This window comes from Phalacrocorax aristotelis, chromosome 12 (genome assembly GCF_949628215.1).
Source record: "Phalacrocorax aristotelis chromosome 12, bGulAri2.1, whole genome shotgun sequence".
NCBI lineage: Eukaryota > Metazoa > Chordata > Aves > Suliformes > Phalacrocoracidae > Phalacrocorax > Phalacrocorax aristotelis.
The window spans coordinates 16,975,755-17,000,922 of NC_134287.1; the positions used below are offsets into that span (position 1 = coordinate 16,975,755).

General features: G+C 42.5%; 1 protein-coding gene across 9 annotated transcripts in view; it reads left to right on the top strand.

Moving 5' to 3' along the window:
• The window catches only part of GRK5 (G protein-coupled receptor kinase 5), a 183,652-nt gene that overhangs the window by 147,075 nt on the left and 11,409 nt on the right, over nucleotides 1-25,168 (top strand). For 3 of the 9 annotated variants that reach the window (XM_075107374.1, XM_075107364.1, XM_075107371.1), the window contains 8 exons: nucleotides 255-344; nucleotides 1,605-1,813; nucleotides 10,165-10,302; nucleotides 12,760-12,897; nucleotides 13,749-13,880; nucleotides 14,719-14,787; nucleotides 16,870-16,974; nucleotides 17,906-23,025. In XM_075107374.1, the coding sequence (XP_074963475.1) occupies nucleotides 255-344; nucleotides 1,605-1,813; nucleotides 10,165-10,302; nucleotides 12,760-12,897; nucleotides 13,749-13,880; nucleotides 14,719-14,787; nucleotides 16,870-16,974; nucleotides 17,906-18,007 (983 nt within the window). In that variant the 3' untranslated portion in view covers nucleotides 18,008-23,025. Of the gene's footprint in view, nucleotides 1-254; nucleotides 345-1,604; nucleotides 1,814-6,415; nucleotides 6,611-6,709; nucleotides 6,824-10,164; nucleotides 10,303-12,759; nucleotides 12,898-13,748; nucleotides 13,881-14,718; nucleotides 14,788-16,869; nucleotides 16,975-17,905; nucleotides 23,026-25,168 lie in introns of those variants that run through there. The other 6 variants (XM_075107370.1, XM_075107368.1, XM_075107369.1 and 3 more) reach the window with 5 other exon arrangements.

Consider the following 25,168-nt stretch of genomic DNA (forward strand, 5'->3'; position numbering starts at 1 on the left):
CGCTAGTATAGAGACCCACTCTAGTCCGTAGCCTTACTGTCAAAATTACTTTCACTGCATTATAACACCCGTAGTCATTCCGGTTTTCCTTATCAATGAAACTGCTCCAAATCAGTGATTCAGCCTTTTTGTAAAATGTCCGAACAGTAAATTGCAAGAATATCGCAGTGATGTGTTTTGTGTGCAGTTGTGTTTTTGAACTAATGTGGATCATATTATTATATCTGTTATGTGTTGTTTTGTTTCCCTTCCAGGCCATATTAGAATATCTGATTTGGGTCTAGCTGTTAAAATCCCTGAGGGTGAATCAATCCGTGGAAGAGTAGGAACAGTAGGGTATATGGGTGAGTCTTCAGTAGCATATCTTTTTGATAATTTGCTGAGATTACTTGATTTTTTGAGATCTTTCTTCCATAAAAAAAGAGTCACATTCAGCTGGGTCCAGTTTCCTGCAGCAACCCACCACGGAGTCATGATAGCGGAAATCAGAAGTGGGCAGAAGGATGGACCACAGCAGCCCTTAATGGGACTGGTCTATAATCCTAAATCAGCAAAGTAAATTAAAAGAAGAGACAACAACCAGGATACTAGATTATTTTAGTGTAGATTTATTTTAGGAGAGATATGTACATGAAAGAAAGGTTTCTTTCTAGTTGCTACTTTGTATAATAGTTAAAATGCATTTGTATGTTTATGATAAAATGGGTAAGTCCGCCCCTATGGTCATCTTGACCACAGCCATCTTGAGTCTTTCCCTAGGTGCAGGGAGGCTGCACAAAAGAAGAGTAGAGTTTTGTACATTGGTAAAAACACACTCCCTGATTTAACTAGATCTATTTTCTAAATTCAGTGTAATATTTTCATGCATTCTCTGGGTGGGCATATATTTTGGGATAAAAATTGCTTATGCTTATTTGACTAACTAGAAACTAGCTGATATGGGACACTGTTACACCGTATGGAGACTTTAATGAAAACAAGCAAGTCAGTTGTCATTTCTAAATTTTGTTATTTTGGTGTAAGTTTGTGTGCACACTAAGATTGTGCTTTGGGCTTGTGTGTGTGTTTGTACCCATGTATGGAAGTGAGGATGCCTGCAAGACAGTGACTATATGCCCAAAACACACTGGATGGTTACAGTGCAAAATAAATGGATTTGCTTTTCAAAGGGGGGGGGGGAAATAAGTTATAAATTGAGCAAAAAGACAGAATTTGCTTTTGAAGAAATGCCACTGCTGTTTACAGGATGTGTGTTTGTATGTAATTTCTTCCCTAAATGGAGAAATCTGGAAGGACTCTTAAGATTAGGCCTCTGCTTAATACTTGGCGTCAACTTCTTTTTGTTTCTTTAATTGGTCTGACTTGGTAGAGAAGTCAGAAGACAGCAGGCAAATGGCATGTAGCATGTAGAGAAAAAGCATGGCATGTAGCATGATGCATTTTCTGTAATGCCATCAACAGAAATCAAGAGGTATTTTTATATTTTACCCACCATTCTCTGTGCATGTGTATTCAGTCCAAAAAATTGAACTTCTAGAAATTTTAATTTTTTCCCCTATGTAAATACCAAGCATTTCCACAAGACACATCTTTCTCTTCCACAGCTCCAGAAGTGTTGAACAACCAGAGATACACGCTCAGCCCTGACTACTGGGGACTAGGCTGTCTCATTTATGAAATGATTGCTGGGCAATCACCATTTCGTGGAAGGAAAGAGAAGGTAAAGAGGGAAGAAGTGGACAGAAGAGTGCTGGAGACAGAAGAGGTGTACTCCCATAAGTTTTCTGAGGAGGCCAAGTCCATCTGTAAAATGGTAAGGGGCTTGAAGGCCCAGTGTGGCAGCTTCATTAGCAGCTGTATCTGACACGGTTTGAGCAGTAACACAGTACCATAGAGAGGCTGCAGAGACAAGGACTAACCAAGTTCATCTGTTGATGGGATGATTGTATTCCCTATTCATTCAAATTGTGTTTATTTGGGCTTGCTTCTCCATGAGATTCATCATGGTCATCTTGAGTCCTCTCCAAAGTTTTCTGGCCAAGGGAGCAGTATCTATTCTCGTGAGACTTTGAATGTTAGTTTGCAGTCAAGAATGCATTTCTGTCTTTTATAATCGTGTAGAAAAAAATAAAAAGGACTTGATGATGCAAGACTCTGATTGTCTCCTGCAAGGAACTGAAAACCCCATGCTTCCATTGTCTTTGGTGAGAGCTGGGGGTAAGCAGGACAAAGATTATGCAATGAAATTATTGTGACACTCAAATGTTGTCCCACCCCATCTCAACTTTGTTAGCAGCTTTTCCCCCGGGATGCCAGGGTATCCAGCTTTTTTTAATACTGTTGAGCTGTCCTTTAAAATGTTTTCTCACTCTTTCAGCTGGGAGTCATTTTTGTAGCACAATAGCCATGTCTGACAATGGAAATCCTCAAACCCTCTGAGAAATCTGAAAGCTGTGTCAGAATTTATCAATGTCTTGTCGACATCCATCTTTAGAAGACTGAATTGTAATTTGGAGAGGGATGTGGCCTTTTTCTTGATGTTGTTTGCTAAAAAGTGAAGTCTCCTTTGGAGACAGTGACATAAGTATGTATACTGGTAGAGAGAGAACGAAGGGAAAGAAAGGTCAACAAAAAGGTAGTGAGAGTTTCACCAACATCTTGTGCAAAAGGCAAGCAAACAGCAGATCAACAACATTCTGGTTGGCTGGCTTCAGGAAGAGGCACTGAAGTCTCCTTGCAGAATAATAATGGTAGTATTGCCAAGTATCATGCCTGGAAGTCATTAACTCACAGTGCATCAACTCATTGCTGAATCCCAGGGGTAGTAATTAACTGGCATCACTCTTGATAGATACTCTAGGCCATTCACTGCCCTTAATCTGCGATTTAGAGCCCCCAGTGAAATCGGCGTGGGAGGATCTAGGACAGCCACAGGCTCTTACAGACCATTTCATGTCCTCAACAGCCATCTCTTCTCTAGTAGCATCTCACCTCCCACCAGGTGAGAAGCAGCATCTGCTAGAGTGGCAGAGGGTTTGTGCACATCCTGTTGTTGGCATGAAATGAAAATGTCATGAGGCAAAAATCATAATCTTGTTGCTGTTTCTGTAGTCAGTTGCAGGCATGAGGCATAATAGGATGAAAGTATGCTTTGAAAATAACCAAGCCCATCAGAACATAAAGCTGAGAAGAATTAAATGTCTCATTGATGGGATAGTACTGGAGATGATCTACCATGCCCAGGGGAGTAGACAGCGAAAGTCATTACACTGCAGTGGTCATTTTCATCTTCAAGCCATAGAGTCTATGGTTTCAGGGAGTCAGGGACCTCAGGAAGTTGTCTAGTTCATTCCCTTGCCTCAGGGAACCATGAACTATATATAAATCATTCCTGACAATTTGATCGTTACTGCTTCACTGTCCAGTCACATGGCATGTTTATTTAGGTGGTTTGTGCAAATTCTTAATGGATCCAGAGATAACACTCTCATTTTTGAGCATTAATGCATTAAAATTACTGTGCCTTAAGGTTGGAAGAGCCTTATTTCTGATACTAAGCATAACAGCATTTGTGGTTTTCCATCCAAAAGTCATTTATTTTATCAAGTGATATTTTTAAAAATCCATTATTCAAATATATTTTCTCAAATACTTTTTGCTCTTTATATTGAAAACCAGAACTTTGTTGCTTCGTATCAGCATCTTAACAAGGAAGCAAAAAAGTGAAAATTAATCACCTACCATACCTGCAAAATGAAACATAAAGTTGCAGTACATAAATCTAACTTGCGTCTTCACAAAGATACAACACAAAAGGCTTTCCTGTAGTAGACTCCTCAGGGTCCAGACTCTCATTAATCATCATCCATCCCATATTTCCATGTTTCATTTTGTAAGTAATTTCCCATAAATCAGCCCTCATTTTGGACTAAAACAGAGATGAATAATAAATAATTAGGAACAGGGGCAGCTGACTTTCTGGGAAGCTCCCCAACCCATAGTTCCCATATAACATAACTGCTTCATGGTGGTTTTTTCTGTGAAAAAAATCCAATCTTTCTAGGAATTGCTCCCTGTTTGTTGTTGTTATGACTTGTACTTCATTGATGTACATGTGTGTTTTCCCTGACAAGTGCAGTCTTGCACCAAAGATGTGACTTGAAGTGCATTCAAGTCAACAGTATTGGACAGGTCCATATTGCTGTGCTCTTCTGTCACTGTCAGAGTCCTGTTTGTCTATGTTTCCCAGAGACTCTCTTACCTGCCGCTTCTTAGTCCTGCAGTTCCCATCTGACTCCACAAAAGGGATCTCTGATTGGAGGGTGCAACAAAGATGGAACCAAACTCTTGGTCTGGTGCCCAGTGACAGGACAGGGGGCAATGGGCACAAACTGAAACACGGGAGGGTCCCTCTGAACATCAGGAAACACTTTTCTATCATGAGGGTAGTCAAATACTGAAACAGGGTGCCCAGAGAGGCTGTGGAGTCTCCACACTTGGAGATATCCAAAACCCAACTGGACACGACCTTGAACAACCTGCTGTAGGTGACTCTGCTTTGAACAGAGGGATTGGACTAGGCAATCTCCAGAGGCACCTTCCAGCCTCAGCTGATCTGTGATTATGATCTCCATTTCCTTCCCAAAGTGCTTCCCCAACCAACTAAAAGATGATAGACTCTTTTTTCCCTAAAAAGCACTTTTTTCTCTTCCTCACTCACCACCAGAAATTCTGTCATCATATGGCTACTACTGCCTGATTTCATCCCTCCTTTCTGCTGTCATCCCTGGAAACCAACTTGTTCACAGATTATAAGACCTTGAAGTTTATCAGCGCTGGCTGAGAATAACTGCTCTTCCATCTGTCTTGAGAGGCAACTCACACACGTCAAGGTCCTGTTCAAATGATTATCATTGCTATTGCTAATAATAATAATAAATATTCTATAGTAAGCTTTCTCAATAAGCTTGTCACTCATGCCTGAGAGACTTTTGACTCTTCAGCTGGCCAGATTGGGCTGTGATTTTGTAAGCACAAGCAGTGCAATATACAGCCACGTATGTCATTCTGGCATCTTCAGTTCCCGCACCACTGTCTCGTCTCATTTAGTAATTGAGAGGTGACCATCGTATTACTTTTCTATTCTCTAAAAATTGTTAAAAATAGTATGTTTACTTCTGTTTCAGGATTGAAATTTATCTAGGTGATCCCTTAAACTATTCAGTTAGCTGGGTCAATGGAAGTGGTTTTACCATTCCCCTTTTCTCCTTTCATGAGCAGCAATTTTTTGCGCTCACCCTACAAAAAGTTTCCCTTACTCCTATAATTTTAGGACTAGCATCTCAGGACTTGAGTTATTTATTACATGGTATGATCTGACTGATCACATGAAGATAAGTAAAGCAGTGCTTTGGGGACTGTTGGCTTTTTTTAGCAATCCTCACAACAGTTGTCTCTCTTTGTTAAGGAAGCAAAGCAAAGTTGTGGAAAAAGTCTCAGATGTTGCAACATTGCAAAGTTTGAATCCCCAGGGGGGATCAAATGAGTGACATGAAAGTATCAGAGAGTTCTTTATATCAAGAAAAAGAGCTTAATGTAACTTCACCACTGCTACTCAAGACTCTTCTTTGAAAGTCCTATTCTAGTCACACTTCGCCCGTAACTCTGTAGGCTAAATCCTGCCCTCATTTACACACATCCCATGTCATCTGAAGCGTTTATTACCAGAACATAAAGCTCTGCTGCTTGGCATCAACTTCATGCATGGTTGGATGGCCTAAGCCATCTTCAGATCTGAAGCTCTGTGAATTCTCTGTAGGCTTTGGCTGCAGACTTACACTTAAATTATGTTTGATTGGGTCATTTGCACTGCTGTCCTAGGAGGCCTTGTCATCAGCCTGATGTAGCTGCTTTTGTTCTGCTCTCTATTCATATTAAATACATCCTTTGAACCTGAATTAAACAAAAGTGTAGAGATGACTCAAAATATACAGTTTTTATCCCCGTTTTCCTTCCCTGGTCAGATTCCCAAATGGGATGCATATTGCAGGCTATTATGCAGGTTTACTATTGCAGAAAGCTGCTGGGGCTGCAGGAAATGGTGCAAGACTCATTATTCCCTGGAGAAAGGAAGGACTTTCCCTTCTGGAAAATATTCTACTCCATGCTATCTCTTGATGTCCACAACAGAAGCCAGGAGGAGTGTCTTGTTTCACCTGTTGAGCTGGCTGCAGCTACAGATTCCCAAATTCCATTAATTTCTTATTTTCTTCTCCATTGGGACTCTCCTGGGGCTCTCCTCAAGAGGAAGGCAGCTGCTCCCCTGCAGCAGGGCTTTGCAGAAGAATCCCCTCCTTTCTGTGGTCTTTCAATCCCAGCCTATTCCCAGTGGCCTGTTCACTTTTGTGTCTTTCAGCCTGCGGTGGCCAGCCACGCACGACCAACTGCATTCATGCTCCAGAGGCTTCCTCTTGCATCTGAGGTTACTGAATACTCCCTTGTTCATCACAGAAGAGCCCAGGAATCCCCAGACGGCCTTTTTCTATCCTCAACTACCCTATCCTCTGACCACACACTCCAAACAACTTCCAACATTCACAGCCTTGCAAGGGTAATTTCCCAGATTAGCTTGGTCTTCCCACTTAGTCCAGGGGCAGGAGATTTACTGGCTGCACAGACAAGAAAGTAATCCCCTTTCTTCTCTTCACAGTTGACCTGTAGAGCAGAAACTGCAGAGGTTTCCTTTATTATCTACAGACAGGTCCAAATCTACCCCTTCCTACTACAACTTGCTCCTCAGCAGCACTGTTCCTGAAAGCTTCAGGTATCATTTACAGATGTATATCAGAGCCATGGGTATTAAAATCGGTCCTTCTGCCTTCAGATTCTCCTTTCTACCTGTCAGGGAAGTTCTCGCAACATGAGAACAGAAGATCAAAAGAGCTTTTGTCTTCTCTGCCTAGCCATAATAGAGCAAACCACATCTTACTGGAAATTCCAAAGCAATCTTCTTCACATAGGCTAAATCCATATGCCTGTTGGGATTTAAAAAACAGACAAAACCAACAATCCCACAACAAAAAAACCTTGCCTCAAGATCATGAGAGCTCAAAGTCTCATGCAAAGATTTGAAAGCAAAACATCCCTCTTCCCTTCTACGCAGGGCAAGCAAGCTTGAGAGAAGTGCCCTGAGAAAGATCTTTTCCTGTGAGCTGGATCAGTAGGGTGCTGTATCACGTGAATCTATGTGCTCAGAGGATGGCAAGGCATAGTGATGTTTCTTCAAGCCTTTCTCCATCTATGAACCAGCCAGTCGTGGTGACCAGTCAGACCAGATGTCACCACCCAGACAGCAGCAGAGGCAGAGGAACCTGTGAGAAGGAATGGGATGTTGCTATCTGGAAGCTGGAAGTTGCTGATGTGGCCAGTAGCTTTTCCGCCATTCCTCACTCCATACAATCTCCTCTGGCTATTGCTGCTGTTACTGCTGAGGCAGAAGACTCTACTTTTATGTCCCACAAACCTCTTCACCACCTCTTCTGGCTGCTTGGCCTCTGCCATTGTGGCTTGCTCAGGACTGGCTGGAGGACGTTCTCTGCATACATGGGGCACACTGACTGCTAAAGCCATTCGACATCTCAGGATGGAAATGAGGACCCTAGCAAAAAAATGCGTAATTGTGGAGGCTGTAGAAGTCAAATAAGAAAAGCACTGATGCCCAGGGGGTAGCAGAGCATTCAGAGAAGCCTGAAGAACTGTGACCCTGTAAACCCGTGATAAGGACAAGAAAACCCACCAGAGGAAAGATTACCAACCTCCCATTAGTAACAAACAGTTCCTTCAAGGTTCCTCCTCGTTGAGATGATGTGGCTGAGACAGCAACACAGCCAGAGGGTACTGGGGCATACCCTGAGCTGGAAAGCCTGCAAGCAACATCTCCAGACAGCCTTGCCTTAGCAGGGAAGCTGCCTGGCTCCCCGTTCCCAACCTCATGCAGGGCTGCACCTGATCTCCTGAAACACTTCTTTTCCTCTCCGACCCTGCCAAAGCTTTTTGGCTCCTGCTCTGCTAAGTGAGCCTCAGCCAGGCGCTGGCAGGTACAGCTCAGTTTTCTGTCTGCCCTGGCTGTCGGGTACGGCTAGGAAGATCCCCGGGGACTCCCCAGGTCTCCCAAGGACTCAGTCCCTTCGCGGACTGAGATGCTCAGAAAAGCCGAACCACCCCGCTGCCCCGCATGGGCGCTGAGCCCCGGTGGGCGGGCAGCCCCAGGGAGTTTTGCTAATCACTTCAGCGCGATTGGTCTCCTCAGCCCCCCTGGAAGGGCGCAAGGGGCGACCGCTGCTCTTCGGCTCCCGCTTTGGAGCAGCAAATCTGGCACCGGCAGATGAGGTGAGGCGTGACCCGTCCCCTCCCCCGGGCACCCCGGCACCAGTCCCCTCCTGCCCCACGGAAGGGTCGCCGGCAGAGCTCCGTGGCCGCTTACTCACGGGGCTCCTTGCCCGCGGGGAGCGGATCCCCTCGCCGCCCGCGGCCAGGCCCCGCCGCTGCCCCGGCCCCGCCGCGCTGCCGGGCCGCGCTGCCCTTTCCTCTGCTGCCCCCCGGCGGCCCCCGCCGCGCCCGGCAGCCGCGGACCCGTCCTCCGCTCCCGCCGCCGGGGCCGCTCCGGGCTGCCCCCGCCGGCCGCTCTCCCTTCCCCTCCCCAGCCGGCGGTGAGGGGCAGCAGTGGGGCCGTGGTGTCCGCGCAGGCGGGCTCAGCCCCGTCCGCCAGCAGCCATAGCGATATGGGGGTACCAGAAGCGCCGAGCCGTGGGGTGTCTGCCTGGCTGCACGCCCGGCCCCTGGGGGCATTCGCTTCCTGTATAAAAGGGCTGGTGTTCGCATTCCCTCCGTGGTGTTGCAGTGCAAGTATGCAGTCTTTTCCCCCAGAGTGGAGACTCCAGCAAAGCTAGCCTTGACTGTTCTCAATGCATTGTTAGTTTGCTGTTGTACCAAGGCACATGTTCAGCATCTCTTTAATAGGCAATTGAAATCTCTGGGTAGATTACAGTGAGTCTGGAGTTCTATTTTCCTTCCTTTATCTAAGTGAGCATCATGCAGGCATCCTCAAAGATCAATGGAAGGAAAAAAGGAGACAAACTCGTGAACCTTCACATTTCAGCAGATTGGCTGACGTCATTGATACATTTATAAAGGTCTCTGTCCCAAGTGATGGTCTTTTTGCACCAGTCATTTGCATGCTGAGCTCTGCCTCTCTTCAACTGTTTAGATGTGATCTTTTAAGACACTGATTTAGCCTAGTTGATTCTACACCTATGATTTAAAAGAAGAGGCATTTTGATGAAGATTTGGCTACATGTTCTGTCTCCTCATCCACCAACTAGTCTGTGCCAGAACTGTTCTTCTGTTGAGCTGTTCTCTTGCAGATCAGTTAGTCCATCCATACAAGGTCTTCCAGGACCTACAAACCCTGTGTTTGTGTTCATGGACCTGCTTATCTAATAGGCCAAGGGTGCTGAGGTCAGTTAGTGTCCATTGCTCCGTTACAGGTACTGGGGAAACAGGCAGGACTTGCTGTAGCAGGGAGAGGTGGTGCATTGCCCTTCTCTGAAAACAAACAAGGCAGAACTGAGGATGGTTACCAATACTGGCTCCATGGACAAAATTCCTCTTGAGTTCAGCAGAGATAAGCCCATGAGCACAAAGAGTTGGTTCAATGTGTCATGTGATGCACTGGAATATACTGCAATGGGTGGAGGGAAATACAGTTTGATAGTGAAGTCATTCAGCCCAAGCAACACGGGAAAATTATTCTTACAAGAGTAACAAGAAAAAAAACACAGAGGAAAAAGCACATGGGACTAATGAATATGCATCTATCTATGCTATTATGATATGTCAGACCTCTTCTTAAAAGTGTTCATTGAGAGTAAGCAGAGGCAACAGTCTCTATTTTGACTGTAAACACTTTACAGCAGGTAATTTTCAAAGGGTTTCACCAGCATGTAGAACAGTGCAGACCTAATCCATTTAACTTCAGCCATTAAGTAGCAGCAATTACAGTTCCCCTCTGTACTTCCCTCTGGGCTCATTCAAAAACAACTGGAGATAAAAATAACTTTGTGGAGCTCTTGCTGTTCTGACATCATTCATCTTGGCATGTTTCAGCTCCTCACCAAAGATGTGAAGCAGCGGCTAGGATGTCAAGGGGAAGGTGCAGCAGAAGTGAAGAGGCACCCCTTTTTCAAGAGCATGAATTTCAAGCGATTAGAAGCAGGAATGCTGGATCCTCCCTTTGTCCCTGATGTAAGTACAATAGGAAGAACCTCCAGTGGCCTCTTTCAAGAGATTTGTTTCTAAAATAACTTCTCTCTCTTGGAGTTGTCATCACTCTCTGCATGGGCGGCTGCCCTAGGAAGATGTGATAAGCAGTAGGGCTGGAGTGGGGACGCTGGGAGGAAGAGAACTGCTCTGTAGGCATCTGCATGCAGGGTGGGTGGGCCTCCACACAGGGTGGAAACCTCAGGCTTCATTCTTTGCCACTTACTTTACTTACTTTACTTACTTACTTTACTACAGCCTTCCTGTGTGCCACTGGAGGCACCACTTGATCTGTTCATGCCTCAGTTCCCAAACTTTAAACTGGGAACCTTTGTGTTCCTTATCCACAGTAGCAGTGTGAGAATAAGTACACTTAGGACCCGGTGGTTCTCAGAACAATCATCAGTGAAAGCCACGTGTATCTATACAGATATATAGATACATATGCTGAGGTGAAACTAGAATTACAAAGTCCAAAGCTCTACAGAACTGAGGAATGGACTGGATCATCATGGAAACAGGCATTTATTACAGCATGTCCAAACTAGGTTTAGATATCAAGTGTCACCTCAAGCAGAGGAGGTGACTTGGACGTGAGAGAGCATTTTGAAGTTATTAGTGTTCATGGGGCAGGGAATCCAACACTGAGTCCTTACTCAGGTTTACACACCACTCTTGCATACAGTGGGAGTCTTTGTTGCATTGGCAAGAACAAAATTTTTTCCACCCTTTTGTGGTATTGGTCTCTACCCCAGTGCCCAAAGTTACCTGATTATTTTCCTCCTGTAGGGCTGTCTTTCTAGCTAGACCCTCTATCCTTAAAGTTCCCATATGGTTCTAAGTAAACACTGCCATTTTAATGTATTAAGGAAAGTAACATCTTGGCAGCTCTCATTCACATTTCTGCAAACTCAACCAAACCAAAGTGGTTTGAACACTACAAAAGTTTACTTTAGCTGCTCTGGTTTTGCTTTACATTTTACTATGTGGCCTAGTTATTCCTGCCAATTAGCCCATGGTGTTATGACCTGCTTTAGTGGGGAGAAATAGGAGACAAGCTACTATTTCTTTCTGGTGTAGAAAATTAGAAAATTCTGGGCTCAAATCTGGGATCCACCAGCGTGTATTAAACGCTTAACTGTGGTATGTAAGGCCTAGAAGGCACCTCATGTAGACATATTTGCTAAAGCAGGGGCACATAAATTTTTATGGTTATTTATTGGGAACTCAAGAGCTGCCCCTAATTTAATTTATTTCACACTTCATCCATAGATTTCCAAGTCTTTACTGAAGTCAGCTGAATCACCCAAAGCTATATAGCCAATGGCAGAGGTTGTAATCCAACCCATGTCTCTCCATCCTCTTCTAGACTACTCTGTCTCCACAAAAATGTTGTGGATTTCAGCTATCAGGAATGCAGAGGAATGCAGGCTCCAGAAACTAGGACTTCCATCAGGAATCAGCTCGATTTGTTTGGTCACACTGCTCAGATCTAGATAAAATACTGCACGGTTGGACCCTTGGGCTGTGCTGTCATGGTACCATGTGTAGACAGTAGGATTCAACGTGTACTTGAGTTCAGCAGGTCAGGCTGGTCCCACAAGCCACCCCTCAATTATTCCTGCACATCAAAGGGTAACTGTGTTGCTGATGGGCACATCCAATGACCACACTAAATCTAGGCACGCAGAGGACTGCACTAACTATGTCAGGTAGCCAGTGATGACTATTTCTGCATTCTGTGGCTGACTGCTGGAATGTGAGCTAAAAGCAGTGTCACTGCAAAGAGTCCTGTCTCTGCCATCCCAGAAAACCAAGCAGTTTAAAAAGGCAAAGCCATTTGACTATTTGTTTGAAGAAAGGGAGCCAGGTTAAAAGAGTTAATAGAGGTGATTCTGGACAGCTTCCAGCAGCTGAGCTATTAATAAAAACAATGGAAAAATGCCAAACCTCTTCTGTTTTCTTTAGCAATTAGTGTACATTTCTTTAAACTCTTAAACTGCAAACTCCACAGCTATCTGAGCAGAAGGACACTCCTACCTGAGGTGCCTTTTCAGGGCCAGTTTCAGCATGTCACTCATAAACATTCTGGTTTTCTGTTCCCTCTCTAAAAGGAAAGACTACTGAAGGTTGTGATTTTTGTTTTCTTGCTCTTTCTGTCCTTTTCCCCTCACCTCTTACCCATATGCTACATGGGTGACTAAAACCCACTTTGACTGCGCTGATGCTTTAAGGACTTCAAAGTGGGAAGCTTAACGTTCTTAAAGCAAAGTCAGCCTTTGATGATAAACATGCAGGCAGAGCAAGTCTGGAGAAGCAGGATGCAGATAGTTACTTATTAGGCATTCTCACTTGACTGAATCTGTGAATGAAAGCACATGGTCAGACTCAGAAGTATTTCTTCTCTTGCTGTTTTTCTTTTTTTTTTTTCTGCTGAGATAGCCCAGAGCAGTGTACTGCAAGGATGTGTTAGACATCGAGCAATTCTCCACAGTGAAAGGAGTTAACCTGGACCAAACAGATGATGATTTCTATTCCAAGTTTTCCACAGGATCAGTGCCTATTCCATGGCAAAATGAGGTAAGGAGGTATCATAGTAAAATTATTGCAACAAAACCCCTAACACAGGTGGTTTAAGAGGAGCTGTGTATTTCCAGTAATATAGCTACTGGATGACTTGCCAGACTCTAATGCTTTCATAAGTTACAAACGGCCTCTTTCAAGATCTATAATGTAGCACAGATGGCAGGTTCAGGTGACTGTATCTGTTGGCTCTGCTTATTTGTGTAAATTGGCAAGGATCCTACTGTACTTCCTTCTCCTGGGTTTCTACAGAGGTGTTTTGACAACAGCTCTGAGGAACTTCTGTGAGATGGCTGGAAGTCCTAATGGGAGGCTGCTCCATTGGGCATCCTGGTCTCATTCCTTTTCTTGTACCTGCAGTGGGTCCCAGCTGCAGCAGTTGACTCTGGGCCTTGAACTGCTCCAGGGTTTCCAGATTTGTCTTTGTTTCTGTTTGATATCAAAACACAGCCAACAGTGGATTTAATAATCCAACAGTGGATTTAATAATCCAACTCTGGCTCAAACAGCAGGGGTTCACTTGGGCAGAGGGGTGCTAATAACCGGGATTTTGTGAATATGCCTGTCTTTACCCAATATTCTCCACAGTGCTAAAGAAAAGACCAGAAAGCTTTATGGGGCAACTTCTAATGAGACTCATGTCCAAAGATGCAGAGCAGCCTCAGCCTCTCTTTTTCATATATCCTATTTACCTTCTATAGCCACCAGTAGGAATTCAACTGTTAACTCTCCTAACATATTGCTCAAGCTGCTGGTCCTGATCCTGACTTGGAACAACCTAGCACCACTGGAATATATGTAATGCAGATGTATAATTTCTTTTTTTCTTTCTTATTGTATTCCACTAGATGATCGAAACAGAATGTTTCAAAGAACTGAATGTATTTGGACCAAATGGTACTATTTCACCAGACCTAAACAAAAGCTACCCCCCAGAGCCACCCAAGAAAGGATTGCTGCAGAGAATATTTAAACGACAGGTGAGACCTTTTATGACTGAGACAAGGAACCTCCCATAGATGCCCAGTGTCACATGTTTTGGTAATATTTTTGTAGGAGAAAGACAGTGTGTCTTAGAGAGGGCTTGCTGTCACAGTTACCAGGTAATTTCCTGACTAATACTGCCTATCCCAGGATTCCCATCTACCCCTTGTGATTTTTTTACCACCAGAAGTTCCAGTGTTTTTCATGAGTTTTGTTTCCAGTGTTTGAAGAGTTCTTACCCAAACTATTTTTCGGTGGTATGCTGAAACGCCTTTTGAAATGGGTATATGGTTTTGATAAGTTCCTTGTGAAACCTCTTGATTTATGTGTTTAAAAAAAGTGCAGCTGCTGAGTGAGGTAGTCATGGCAAGAAACCAAGGCACTAGAGAAGAGAGCAGACCAGATAATATGTGATTTACGGCTTTCATGAGGCACCATGGCACCATTAGCAAATCTAAATAACATTCTTAGACCAATCTGTGCCTGAGCATTGGCAGGCATCTTCTCTATTAGTCAGATATAGCGGATACTGACATTTTGCTGTGAATTGATTTGACTCTTGGAGATTGAGTGAGTCTTCTTTGCTGCATTCCTCAAGAACTGCCACGGTCCTCCTGACCTAGAGAGAATACAGGTAAGAAAGTGAAGACTATTTTACATCCAAAGATGTACAAACAAAAACCTTGCAGTCCAGTCAGTACATTATCACCATAAAATGAACAACGATCCTAGAGGTCTTTTCCCACCTTATTGGTTCTATGATTCTATGATTCTAGAAAAGAAAGCATGGCAAGTTTTGGGAATCTAATTGTTGTTGACTTCCTTTTTCTACAGCATCAGAACAATTCAAAGAGTTCTCCAAATTCAAAGGCCACTTTAAATCACCACCTAAATTCAAATCACGTAAGTTCAAACTCCACTGGAAGCAGCTAGTTCCAACTCAGTTTTATGAAACAAAGTGTTTGCATCCTTCCACTATAATCTATGGAGCTTCTATGGATGAGAGAACCTCCACCGTTGAGTGAAAAAAAAAACAGGATCTCCCCAAAATGGAGATTTTCTATCCATTCCTTCCAGTGGAGCCTCACATTTTAAGAAGAATTTTCCACTCAGGTCTGTTTTTGGAGGTGGCACTCAAGACTGTATGAATCAAATTTGTCTATTTAGAACATTGCAATAGAAATTCAATGAACATGACTACTTGCACGTATTTAAATAACATCATACTAGAACTGAATTTTGTCTTTGTTATTTTTAAAGAAAAGTTTTGTAAATTTCTCTATTGTCTCAGTTTACATTTTGTACATTTGTATTTAAATGAAAGTCAGACTTTGGAGGTGTATATTTTCCAAGCAGCAGCTGTAAAGCCATGTGTTTTAAGACTTTTTTTTAAAAGAAAAAAAAAAGTGACTCAAACTTCCAGAGCCTCAAATGAGAAATCATTCTTTTTAGTAATTCTAGAAAATTATTCATAAATCATTTTTTCAGACTGGTTTTTATTGACATGCATTTTTATGGAACAGTTTATTCTTAATTATTTTACATCTGTATATTTGGTTTACAGCAACACTGCATACATTTCTCCTCTTCATTAGTTTGTAATGTCTCGCATTAAATGCTGAAGGACAAGATTTTGATGCATTCAAGAATGCTACTTGCTATGCCTAAGGTTTGTGATGTCATGGGACCAGCACAGCTGAGATTTGCACTTACTTACATTGTTAGCTCATCAAAAACTTTTTGGTTAGAAAGGGAACCCTATTTTCAGCCCTTTTCCTTCGCTAGTTTTTGTCCTGTTTCTAATGACAGCAAGAACAAAACTGAGTGAGAGGTGACCAGGAAAGCAAATGACCATTTGTCTTTCAAGGACTTGAAGCCTGCAGCTGCTTAAATGAGAGCAAAACTCAAAGTGTTCTCCATGCTGCAGTCAAAAGTCGAAGGCCTTTCCACAGTTGCTCATATCAAACAGGTAGCAAGAGAGAAATTCAATAGTCTGGTTTGTGCTGACCACGAGATTCATGTCAGCTTTCTAGAGCTGAGCTGTGGAGGTTCAGAGTGGGATCTGAGCTGCATTTGAGCAGTAGCAGAACCTGTCAGTTGTGTCTGCACTTAGACTTCTTCCATGTGTCATGCCAAACACACCATGACTCAGCCCCCCAGTTAGGTCCTCAACTTAATTGAATGAAATGTCAGTTATGAAATAATACATCCCACTTTTGGTTCCATCATTCTATGTACAGGATCCTGTAACATATAACTAGTATAAACAGGATCAGTCAGAATCAGCAGCAGTACCTCAGGCATCAGAATCATGTTCTTCTCAAGTATGCCACTATCTATTATTATTAAGAACACCAGATCAAATATATGGTTACTTCCCTTCAACAGAAATTAGAAAACCTTTGTCCTGCCAAGTGCAGACAGGATCTCCATAACCCAACATCTTCCCTAAAACAGGCTGGTTCGCCACACTCTTTACAACGTCGGCTAGAGTAAACTGGTGATTTTACACCTTTGGGTCAGCAGGAACATCTGAAGGTCAGCCTGGTGTGTCTAAAACCCTGTTAGCTAGTAGTGCAGTTATCCCAGGGTACAAGGAAGCACTGCTCCTGTGGAAGTCTTAATAGCCAAAATTCATTAGACTATCATGTGTATGTTCTATCTGGCCAATGCAGAAGGCAAAAAAGATGCAGGTTAGTAGTGACAAAGCTCTGAGTGAGAAAGTCACAGGAATTACATACTAAAACAACTTGAGACTATGAAGGAGAGAGACAGAACAGGGCCAGAATTTGCATAAAGCAGCTGACAGAAAAGTCAAGAAAGAGAGATGGGGCTTTGGCACGTTTATCAAGAGTAAAGTATGTTAAGATGCAAGTCCACATCATTCCAAAAGCCTCCAGTTTTCCTGGTTGCTAGTAGATATGCAGTGAAGCTGTGTAAGGGTGCCATAATATCATCAGGACATTGTTCCTCTCTTTCCTTCAGGTCAGCATGGCCCAGAAATACCTTTTCCCTATATTGGTGGTGCTCAGGGAGAGCTTCAGCCACTCTCCCGTGTCAGACAATGGCATTGCAGATCTTCTGGAAGAGGCAAGATTTTAGAGAGACAGTAATAGATGAGAATTTTGAGTAATTTTCTCTGATTCAGCTATAAACTAAATCTATAACGGTTGCAGATGGGGCTATTACCTCCAGTTCTGTTCTCATGGCCTGACATAAAGCTACCTATGTCAACAAGAGTGATCAGTCACTTTAGCACACTTGGAATGAAGACATACTTGCTCTGGGATGTTTTCATGGGCCTTCTTTAATGATATGTGGGCTTCCACCTGGTTTCAAGAAATGTAGGTGAGAAGCGGAGGAACAGATCGTAGCCAGACAACTGATGTACATCAGTGTACCTAGACAAGACACACATCTTAGTTCTTGGAGAGCTGCAAATGTGCAACTCTGATCTGTTTCTATCACTCTAAGACATCACCTTCTATCAGTATTGTATACAATATGCTTGTGCACCCTCAGCTGATTTCATCCTGCACTGATGCTAGGGGAAGGGAGTGCTGCATCAGGGCTATAATGAAAGATTAAGCTGTTTTTCCACTCCTGCCATTATCTCACTTTGCAGGAACAGACAAGCATATTTCCCCATCAGAAAAACGTGACTGGTAATATCTACCTGCCACCATGAAATAGGAAAAAAGACAGTTGGGGGAAGGCTTAGCCCATTAATGTTTCATTGGATAAATCTGATAAAACTGCAGCTATTGGCCCAAGGGCTTCGTCTCCTACCTGTTACCAATTTGTCACATGAAGACTAAATTTTCTTTCTTTACCATGTCCCAGCTGGGAAATCAGATCTTAATAACAGCAAACCCCTTCCTGAAAGCTGGTGAACAAATGGCAAATATCGATGGTAGATGGCCTTATACCTCTTAAATGCAATCAGCCTTAACTAGTGGTGGATGACTTTTTTATATGACATGAATGACAGCAAATGTGCCTTCTCCTGCTCTCCTTATAGCCGGGACAGTTGCTTACTCAGCACCTCTCGGACTCTAGCAGTGGAGATGCAGGGACAGTGCAAAGTCCTCAACTGATGAGAGCTGCATTCAGTGAGTCCTGATACCTGGAGGACATTATGCTAGGATTAGATACCCTGAATTCTCAAGATGGTGTGGAAGAAAGATGCTTATGTGCACTTGAAGCTTCAAGCCTGGAAAGAAGTCCCTCTGGGTCCCATCCTTGAGAGCAGTGAGTAAGGGGAGAGACAGAAAACAAGACCAGCTGAGGGAGGTTTCGTGTTGCAGCCCTGAAGTGTTGCTATCCTGTCTGACAAACTTTAAACAGTATTACAGTGCTGGGACAGCAGAATTGTACTCTTTCAGTATCCAAGCCCTGAAAGATTCAGTCAATATCATACATCACTAGTGATAATGAGCAGTCCTAGGAATCTTCTAGTCAGGGTTTGCCTACAACAACAAAACACACATGCTTTTCTTTTTTATTACTTCTTTTTTTTTTTTTAATTTTTTTAAAATATTTTTCAGCTCACCTTGCACTCAAGACTGGAGTAGGACCACAGTCCTCTCACTTTCACTGTGTGACCACGTGCAATCTGAGCCCAGAACTCAGGGCTAAAGCCCTGCCGAGGCAGTCCCCTGCACAGTCAGGCTTCCATAGACACTTGGCATCTGGCTCCATGGACCCAAATTCAGGAAACACTGGGAGACATGATTGTTCAGGAACTCTGAAAAAAAAAAACCTTATAGTTTCATCATAGAACCTTGGAGACCATTTGCGATGGTATTTTTTAATATTTTGTTTCAAAGTGAATAGTTTTTGAGGTGGGTTTGCACATAACAAAGGAGTAATTATTTAACATCTTTCCAGACTGATTAACTTTCTATATCTCCTTTCCAATTACAACAGAAATTCTTTCAAAAAAACACATACATTCAGATCTGTTTGCTTGCTTTAAATACAGATGAGCAAACCTAGCTCTTTTTAAGAATCAGAAGTTTTTTGCAATCTGATCCTGAATTGTGCAAGCATGTTTTTTATTTTTAAATCTTTACTGAGTAGTCTGATGAACACTAATTAGTTTACAGGCTTTTATGATTCAGATGTTTGCTATTCGTTTTCTACAGTGTCTCCAGGTTCACTTAAATCTTGTAGCATTTTTTCCCATCTCTGGTTGGATGAGAGGCTTTTCTAAACAAAGCCATAATGAAGAGGAAAATAACAAATAATAAACTCTTACATGTGCACTCTTGACCTGGATTATCTAAAAAGAGATATTTTTACAAGTATGGCCATGACTCAGGTGTTGTTTCTGAACAAAAACCTGCTTGTGAAGCTCAAAGTGTGAAGATAATCAAACCAAACAGGTACTGGAGATCAAACTGAGCATTAGGGAGCTGCAGAATTCAATATCACAGCATTCATCTGGCCCTACTGGTTAGGGATGCCTGGTAACTGGCAGTCCAGAGACAATACCAGCGTGGTGGGTTGACTCTGGTTGGGTGCCAGGTGCCCACCAGACACTGTGTGAGTCCCCTACTCAGCTAGATGGGGGGGGAGAAAAATGAGATTAAAAAAAACCCTCATGGGTCAAAATAAAGGCAGTTTAATAACAGCAAAAACAGACTGCGTGTGGAAGAAAAAGAAAAAGAAAGATTTTATTAGCAGGCAATGTCCAGCCACTTCCTGGGAAGCCAGGCTTCAGTACATGCAGCAGTTGCTCCAGAAGGCAAGTGTCGAAAATAATGAATGCCCCTCTCTCCAGCTGCAGTTGTGCAGGGCTTTTTTCCCCCCTTCCTAAACATGTTGCCCCAGAAGCACTACTACCGTCACCGACGGACTCGGCCTTGGCCAGCGGTGGGTTGCCTTGGAGCCGGGTGGCACTGGCTCTATCAGACATGGGAGAAGCTTCTGGCAGCTTCTCACAGAAGCCACCTTTGTAGCCTGATCCCCCCGCCCCAAAACCTTGCCATGCAAACTTAACACGGCCAGCTATCCATACGAACAGTTTGATACCATCTCAGTTTGCAGTCATCCACTCCCCAGAAACTATGTTTAAGAGTGCTGTCAGTAGTAGGGAGGCAAACTTGGCTGACCCAGAAAGACGTTTGATTCAAATTCTTAATGTCATTCAACCAGACCTCAGGACCCAGCTTGAATTCTTTGCTTCATCTGTGAAACCCTCCCATTTCAAACCCAGTTGCTGTTGATCTTTTTCAGTAAAGATGTCTTGCCTAAAAAGAAAACCAGGAAACCAATCTGTAATGCTAATAAAACCATGGGCAGGACAAGGAAGAGACACAAGCTGTGAGCTCTGGAGGACAGTGTGAAAACTACCATAAAGTGTGTATCGTCAGCAAGTGTCCAATGGCAGTTGTTGTCACACATCGCTGCACGTTCTTCCTTGGTTCATCATATGTTGCTCACATTTTTCTGATTAACCTTGAAATTGCACACACAGGTCATAGTAAGCAGAGGGTCTGGTCTGTGGCTCAAAGACTTCGTCTCTATGAGGGTCAGGTGTAGCAGTTTTACCAGGCACGCAGGTATCCATTCAGCCTGTGTGAAGGTCTCTGTCTCCATGTATCTGAGCCTCAATCAGGAGATCTCTATGTAGAGTTTTCTGGAAGAGCAATAAATGCACACCCTTATAGCGCAGCTGCTTCATCTTACAGACATCCATGGAATGGGTGGCTGCAGGACCTGACTTCAATGTGGACAAGATATGAGTGTTTTAACCTCTGCTCCACAGTTAGCTGTGATTTTTTTTTCAGTTTGTATTTGTAATACGCACTTGTTAATTCTCTCAGTGTGGATGAGATAATTCACCAGGCATTTCTAGGCATTTCCCATACAATCTTTGAGAAGACTGGACTTCGCTTTGAAAGAACATCCTTGGATTAGTCTGCCCCTTGGGATCTAGACCACCTTCCTTCACGTGCATAGCATGAAGCACAAAGTAGCCTGCAGGAGCAATAGAAGTCCAGACTTACAGGCTCTCCTGCCTGAGGATGGTCCTAGCCTGTTTCAGGCTGCAGGGAAGTACATTTGGCAGTGAAGTTTGGGAGAATCGGTCTGTTCAGGTGCTCCATGGAAGACAGAAGGTTACAGAATTGTCTGTGTCAAGCCTTCCACAAATATTACCTACAATTTAAAATGCTACTAATTTTTTAGAGTCAGAATAATAGTGACTAACACCCTCTTGCTGAAGTTAAGACTTCAGACTGCATAAGTCTAAAACAATTCTTCACTTTCATGCGCTGGGCAGGGCACAATCTTTTTTTTAAACTAAATAATATTGTTTATGCAGTGCTGGCTGATAATAGTTTTCTGTCCTTAACTGCAAAAAGGAAAGAGAAAGAAATGGGTTCAAAGAATGCTACAGTATTACATGCTTTCCTCCCCCAAATCTCTCTCTGATAATACAAATACAAGCTGCTGCAGTTGATCAGCTAAGTCAGTGTACTGACAAATGGGCTTTATGAAAGAAACACTTTTAAACAGATTTCTGGCTATTCACCAAGATTAATATTAATGCTGACACAAATGTATTCTCCTTGGTTTATGTACTGGAGCCAGAAGTGGTGGTTTGTATTCCTATGCTGCCCATGTTTTTGTTCACTGCCCTGGGCAAACCTCTGTGCAATTTTGTTTTCCCATTCTTGAACATGGAGGGACGCTCTCTGTCTATCAATAGAAAGCACTTTGGAGTCTGTGCATAAAACAGATCAATATCAACTCGTTGTAGTATTATTTAAGTGAAATAGACTTCATATAGCGGCTCTTATTTACATGACTAGGGAGATGATGCCTTTTTATTATTGGTTTGTCTTAGTTCCTCAGAGATACTGAAACAGAATGCACTGCACTTCTGTAAAGACATCTCCAACAGAAGATGCGATTACAGTGCACATGTTAAATTATTCATTTCTTATTTAAGAGCTAGCTAGTAATTGCAGCATTCACACAAACACTTCTTCTTTTTTGTATTGGAAAGAAACAGTTATGAGGAAGAGAACAAAATAACATTCATCACTTCTTGGCCAACTCTTTTGGCCAAGCCTGCAAATGAATCCCTAGGTTCCAATTAAGTGAAATGCTGTGTGAACTCACAAAGATGCATGCATGGCAAACATTGGGTCAACTCACTGCCCAGCTATGGAAACAAAAGAGGCAACCACATGCCTGGGATCAACGGGCTCTAAAGGGGAACTCCAGGCTTTCTGAAAAATCAGTGGTCCTGTAGGGAAGATTACTCCCAGAGAAGAAACATTTCAGGTAGTGGTGGATGGCAAATGTGTTTTCCTTTCTCATCACCCCCCACACAGCTGTTAGATAAGTTTATTAGCAAGCTCAAACAAGTTATGTTTCATGTGTATTGAATGCGATCTCCCTTAATTGCATTTCTTTTAAACACTGGACACTCTTCTAAAAGACTTAATGTTTTAGCCTTTTGAAGGTGGAAGTTGTAAAAACTTTATTTTGTGTTTCTGAGCAATGTAGATAGACCTAAAGATTTCATGAACTATCATGTGGTTGCCCATATCTGACTAATGATTAAATTGTAAATTTGCAGTTTCATATTAGGGTTAGTCTATTCACCTGCTTTAAAAATTAAAAATCATATTTGGTATATAAACACACACAGGATATCCTTCTGACTGAATCTCAAAAGCATATCCAGGATTAAATGTTTTTAAGCACTTCTAATACTGTAGTCTATAAGAGGAGCAGACACTTCTAAATCAATGTTAAAAGTTGTCTTTCATAACTAAGTCAACAGATCATTTTGTAATAAATTAAAGCAAGTGTTCTCAATTAGAAGAGCTAGTGGCTGTTGGTATTGTACAAAAAAAATCATTCTAGTATCCAAAGGGTTGGGGGTGGGGAGGGTCTGTTTGGTTTTGTTTCTCTTTCCAGGGAGATCTTTAACATTGTTTGATGAAGCTAGTTTCATTTTGAGATTGTTACTGAAGATAAAGGCTTCTGTGTTCTATGGCTGCTTGGATTCTTCGTACATAATGTCCTAGTAATGTCACAGTGCTGCTGTATCTAGATCAAACCACTGTTTTGATTGTTTTTTTGGCTTTGGTTTTTTTTTAATAAATTCTTTAATTTAAATACATTAAAATGATACATTTTGCTTTAATGAGCCATATAATCAAATGGAGCTTCCTCAAGTCCTTGGGATCTTGAAGATGATTACAGCAAGACTGGGGTGCAGCCCACATCTTGCTAGATGCCTTTGTGGCTGCATATGTTTTAATACTGGTTTTTGTATTTTCTGTCCCATCACATCTTCACAGAGACTGTGGGAACTGAAAACCAAACTGAGGTTGGATCTCACTTCGTGGAGGTTCAGGTTCTCATCTGAAAGCAGGTTGTGCTTCCCCTGAGATGTCCTTTCTCTACCTTCCATCCTCCCATCCCCAGCCTTCCTCTGCCCTGCAAACTGTCAGCCAACACAAGTCTTTATGACCTTAAAAATAAGTTCAAGGAAAGGATAAGTTCACTGGTAGGGATGCATGCTTCAGAAGACATGAACTATTTTTTTAAGTTGAGCACTGTCTGATTTATGGGGCCCTACAGAGCACTTTCCCTAAGCTCCAATTAGGCGGAGAGAAAGTGTTCAGAGAAGGAGAACAACCACAGCCAGCCAAGTGTGCTCTTCAGTATTCTGTACAGAAAGGTCTAAAACAAAGATAAAGAGTAGCTGCAAAATGAGCAGGAGGAAAGTGGTGCAGTGCTTTTTCTTTAAGAGGAGAAAGAAGAATTTTTCAAAGAGGCATAAAGAATATTTTTATGAGACTGCTAATGGCAAACAGCGTTTGCATCAAGTTTCATGAAAGAACATTGTGAAAACAGATTATCTGCATGAAAGCAGCAGCTATGTCCATCAGCTAAACTCAGTAAAACCTAAGGTAATAGACTGCATAAATTCAGGCCATGCATATTATCACTTTCCAAACAAACGCAAGCCATTTTTCACAAGATTTTAATAGTCTGAGAGGATGTGAGATGAAATTTTATTCCTTCCCTAACAGTTCTTGGTGGTTTTGTTCTCTCTGTAACTTGACGTCCTTTCTGTACAACAACATCTAGATATGTTACCTCTTGGGAGATGTAATCTTTCTTAGACTTTTCCACTGTCTCTGGCATGAGATGTGCAGCTTCTCAGAGGAAAGTCATTACACTATTTTGAAGGAAATCCAATTAAAAAAACATGTCAACTTTTTTAGTCCCTTAAGGTGCTTTACAGATGAAAAATACCATAAATGGGCCTGACTGTGCAATTTCAGGTCTATGGGGTGCTTCTGGGGCAGGAGACAATACAAGTGTCTGCCAAGTCAGAGTCTAATTTGTTGGGGTTTGTAATGCTATACCAGATTTGGTACACAGTAAAAGTAAAAAATAAAATTAAAATAGGGCCTATTAAAAATTGGTGCTCTGGCTTGTCCTGAGTGGAGAAGAGTAACTCTGCCGCAGAGGCTGAGCAGCTTGAGTAGCCCATTTACAGATACTTGGGTAAATTTTACCTGATTTTCTATTTTTTTTTTAAATTACAGTTTATCACTGCTAATTTTTTTTCTTGATCAAGGAAAGTTTGTTCCTCTGCTGTCAGCAAACATCAGTAGTACCCTAACAGTGCAAGGCTCCATGGACCTCTTGTTAGCTTATTTTGCAGAGGTCTGCAGAGAGGCTTGAGATGCTCCAGACCTGCATCTGTGGTCATTGCAGTGTACTAATGACTAAAATATCAGGAGCAGGAAGGCAGGCAGTTTGCCTTTTTCAAAAAAGCTTGTAGATAGGAAGTGACTTGCAAAACTAAACTTCAAAAGCACATATTTAAGGGTGCAAAGCCACATCATTAAGAAAAGAAAGAATTAAGGTTGCCTGTGTTCCATTAATATTGTTCCCTTGTCCTTATGCACTGTTATTATTATGCCCTCACATAATAGTATGTTATTATTACGCATTCACTCTGAGAGGAGAAACTAACCTATGGCAGATTTACAATGAAAACCAGACGTATCCCCTCTATGGCATCTGCTAATACATTATGTGTTTCAGACTTTCATGTAAAGCTAAAAGAAGTATTTTCCTTTGGGGGGAGTCTCACCTAATTGGCTGCTCCCCTCTATTTGCAGCAGTAGGGCAATTGTGAATTCTGAAAAAATCATTTAGCCTAAGTATATAATGCTTTCTCCCACACACAAAGGACCAAGACCTCTCAGTATCCCATCTCCATTCCCTTAGATGCTAT